The sequence below is a fragment of the Palaemon carinicauda genome, chromosome 25 (assembly GCF_036898095.1).
Source record: "Palaemon carinicauda isolate YSFRI2023 chromosome 25, ASM3689809v2, whole genome shotgun sequence".
NCBI lineage: Eukaryota > Metazoa > Arthropoda > Malacostraca > Decapoda > Palaemonidae > Palaemon > Palaemon carinicauda.
This window is the reverse complement of record NC_090749.1, coordinates 80,960,591-80,965,082: the sequence shown is the minus strand read 5'-3', so window position 1 is coordinate 80,965,082 and position 4,492 is coordinate 80,960,591. Positions and strand designations below refer to the sequence as shown.

The following is a 4,492-nucleotide window of genomic DNA, read 5'->3' as shown; positions in this document are numbered from 1 at the left end:
TTTCTCCTATGATAAACACATAGGGGGCAATAGTGGCCTCTCTTTGCTTCTCCACAGATCAGGCCTGGAACACTTACAGTAAAGTTACAGAACCTTCCAGTTTTGGTTCTAAGGGAACTTCCAACTCTCTAATCTGTGAGTCGATCTAATTAGATTTAGGATTCAGGTTGAAATGGTTACGAAAAATACAATTACTTGAGAAAAATTATTTTAATTTAAAAAATTGTCTTTTATTTCAGAAATCTTTATTTTCATCTCTTCCTATTCCAATGATAGATGTTCTCTATTATTTCAGATTTTTCATCGCTAATGAAAATAGTCATCCATCTATTGTGACGAAGAGTATGTAAACTACTGAAGATATCTGCAAGAGATACAGGACGGGGAAAAAGGAAGAAGGGTCTGTGTTGGTTCATGTTATAAGATTTTGATGAAAAGAATAGGAAATTTATGGTTAACTTTATATTTGTCTGCTGTTTATGATAATATTAAAGAGGATGTCATCCAGTGATAGGGAGAGGATGAGGAATTCTGAATCAATAGAATTTCCAATAAAAAGCGAAATGAAAGATTCCTTTTCACACACTACAGTCAAGATAGAAAATGATGATTTGGTCAACAGTTGTGGACTCTTTGATGATGACTCTCTTTTCATGGACCCAGACATGGAAATCAAAGCAGAGCCAGAATTTGAAGCAGAGCCAGAAATAGAATTCAAAGCCAAGCCAGAAATAGAATTCAAAGCAGAACCAGAAATATTTGAGTCAAATGAAGGTGACATGAAATACTGTTTCGACTCTGATGCCTCAGTGAGTGAGGAGGATTCACAAATCAGCAAAAGGGAAGTCAATAAAGAGGAGGAGAAGAGTGTAAAGACAAGTGTAAAAGAGGAAAGTGACATACATTTGGGATCCAGTAGGAAAGAGGACAAAGGAAAGGAAAGAGGAAGGGGGAAAAAAGGTTTACAGAAAGAGGAGCAGATGGAAAACAGAGGCTGTGAAAAACCTCTTTGTCAGGAAAGTGATTCCAAAACTCAAATTGATGTTGGTACGAGAGAGAAGTTGTTTGTGGGTGGAAATTCTGAAAAGCAATTTAGTGTAGTTAACCCAAACACTCGAATACTAATTCACACTGAAGACCTGTTCAGATGCAGAGAAAGTAACAAAACATTTTCTAATAAAATTGATCTTAAAGTACATTATGAAACTCACAATAGGATAAAGTCATTCAAGTGCAGTGTCTGTGATAAAGCATTTCGTACAAAAAGTCATCTTGCAAGCCATTTTAGATTTCACATCGGGGAGAAACCATTCAAGTGTAATGTCTGTGACAAAGCATTTCATACAAAAAGTTGTCTTGTAAGACATTTTAGAATTCACACTGGGGAGAAACCATTCAAGTGTAATGTCTGTGACAAAGCATTTAATAGTAAATGTAATTTTACAACACATTTTAGAATTCACACTGGGGAGAAACCATTCAAGTGTAATGTCTGTGACAAAGCATTTCACTCGAAAAGTGACTTTGCAAGACATTTTAGAATTCACACTGGGGAGAGACCATTCAAGTGTAATGTCTGTGACAAAGCATTTCATAGGAAAAGTAATCTTGCAACACATTTTAGAGTTCACACCGGGGAGAAACCATTCAAGTGTAATGTCTGTGCCAAAGCATTTCATACAAAAAGTTGTCTTGCAAGACATTTTAGAACTCACACTGGGGTGAAACCATTCAAGTGTAATGTCTGTGACAAAGCATTTAATAGGAAAAGTTATCTTGCAACACATTTTAGAATTCACACTGGGGAGAAAAAATTCAAGTGTAATGTCTGTGACAATGCATTTTCTCGGAAAAGTCATCTCTCAAAGCATCATAAAATTCATAATGGGTTTTGATGGAGAAAGGATGATGATAGGAACACAGACCAAGGACTCCTAACAAACAGCTTCAAGAAAATGGTGGGCATATCAGGAAACGACCAGTGTAGGTTTTGTCATGCAGCAGTTGAGAGTGTTGGTTATCTGGTTTCAGCCTGCCAGACACTAATTCGCAGATGGTCACTACACAGCTCATCACAGTAAGATCTGTAAATATATACATTGGAAAATATGTAAAGAATACAAAATTGAAGTAAAAGATAAGATGTGGGAGCATGAACCAGATCCAGTTACCACCAACAGATACATTACCATCTTTTATGATGAGATAGTCCCGACAGGAAGATATATAGAAGGAGGTGCTATAAGACCTGATATTTTGATCTGAAATAAAGAAGAAAAAACAGCAAAGATTATAGATGTGACAGTACCCAGTGATTTCGGCCTCAACAGAGCTGAGAGGCAGAGAATAACAAAATATCCAGAACTGAAGAGCGATCTGAAAAATACTTGTGAACTGAAAGAAATAGAAGTAATACCTGTGTTGGGGGGGGGGGGGGGCAGCAGGACTTATGAAGAAAAGCCTGAGACAATACCTTCAGGGGATACTAAGTTGCCCAAGCATAAATGAGGAGCAGATTGCTGCCATCAAGGGAACGGTGACCATCTTGTAAAGAGTCCTCAGATACAAGGCTAGTGGAGTATAGAGGTGCAACCGTAGACCCCAAGTTGAGGTCCATTGCATCACTAATATAAAGTAGAGCCAATTAAGGTACTAAAACAAAGGGTGAAGCCATTTAAGTGCAGTGTCTGTGATATGACATTTACCCAGAGAACACTTCTTTAAAAGCATAGGAAGATTTGTGCTGTGTAAAATTTGTAAGGAAGTAGGGAAGTTGTGTTCTTTTGAAAAGAAGAGAAAGCTGGTACAAAGCGATTAAATTTCCACATTTGCCAGACTCTAGTTGTGCTCTTTCTTGTTACGTCAATCTACTGGAATTGAGACAGTTCCATTGCAAATGTTTCTTTATTGGACATTTACAAAAAAGTCAAATGGAATTTTGATCAAGCAAGAGAATCATGTCAAACTGAATGAGATCTTGCGTGTTTCCTTGGTAATGTTTAGCTGCTTGTACTGTTGCACTCTGATAGGTCATCGCTCGTTAGATACTTATGCACCTCCTCATTGTACTGTACCTCTGACTCCCTGATTATTCACATCCTTTGTTGCTAGGAACATTTGACAGTTAGAAACCTGAACAGAATTTGTGGAAATTAAATGATTAGAGGACGGCCATGAGCTGCCTGAGGAGTTCTGAGATGGTTGACTTCTCAGATCAGTTTTTTGGTTTTCACAAGCAATGAACACTTACCTGTCTCGTAAACGTGATGAAGGCTGCTTGTTGATCCAGGCCTCCACAAGGCAATCTTTTTCCTACTAAAACAATCTATGAGATGAAGGCCATGAATGCGATAAAGGTCACCTGTTGAGATCTAGAACTTGTGTACGTTCACGATCATCACCAACTTCAGCGCACGAGATGTTACAAACTCACGAACATATCCACATGCACAAGAACAGCACAAACACAATCGTCTCCTTACTTATGAATTTCACTTGCATGATGGTCTCCACTCGCAATCATTCATAAGTGCAATCATCGAGCACACAATTTCCAAGCACAAGGGTCCACATGCTATGTTCCATGCACCTTTTCTTGTGAATCAGTATCCAGTGCAGTGTCTTGTGCTCATTCACTCTGCTCTTCTTCAATCTTTACTGCATCATTTTGATTCCATGTCTTGAGTTTTATTTCCATTTTCTATCTTCCTATTTACTTATACACTTTTAATAGCTCTCGCTATTTCATGCTTACCAAAGCCTTTTTCTAATCACAAAATGATTGTTGATCATTTTGCTCTTTGATTGCTTTATCTGGAAACCTTCACTGTAAAAAACAGTTGCAGCATTTGTTCACCCTCTTCTTTCATTACTCTAGATAGCTTTCCTCCTCTGCCTCTTGTGGAATTCTCCTCTTCAAGGGACTTTCCTTTAGGAGAGCAGTCGTGTATTTAAAGCACTACAAAAAATAAGTTATTTTTTTAGAATACCATAAGGAGATCAATACTAATCTAGGTCACTGCTTCCATGGGGTTTAGGTACAACATAATTCCAACTTTTTAGTATCATTTAATTATGACATTTTTTTTTTGTAAAGTGAAACTTTTGTTATTCACTCTTCCACAGACACTTCCATAAAACCCACGTGAGGATGTCTGTGCTCAAAGCTCCAGAAAGATAGACAAGCCAGTAAGTCCTCGAGTCCCCACCACTAGCATCTTTTGTTGCTCATCCATCCCCAGTGTTTCCCAATACTGAATGAGCTCAAACACCAACGTATTGGGATACTCTTAACATTGTTATGTGGATCGAGTGATAAGATTGGTTTGTTGAATGCACGTATTGTTTATTTCTTCTTTAAGACTCTATTCATGAGCATCATTTCATACCTTTCAAACTAATCAATGATCTTTCCAGCCAGCCCAACCATCTTTAACTGGATGACAATCTTGAGACAGACTCTGCCAAGGCCAGCAGTGCAAAACACACTGCC

General features: G+C 37.9%; 1 protein-coding gene across 1 annotated transcript; it reads left to right on the top strand.

Annotated features, from left to right (window-relative positions):
- Positions 1-299: 299 nt before the first annotated feature.
- LOC137618673 (zinc finger protein OZF-like) lies at positions 300-4,130 on the top strand. Its single transcript, XM_068348813.1, has one exon. The coding sequence runs from the start codon at positions 480-482 to the stop codon at positions 1,893-1,895; it is 1,416 nt and encodes a 471-aa protein (XP_068204914.1). The 5' UTR covers positions 300-479; the 3' UTR covers positions 1,896-4,130.
- Positions 4,131-4,492: the final 362 nt, after the last annotated feature.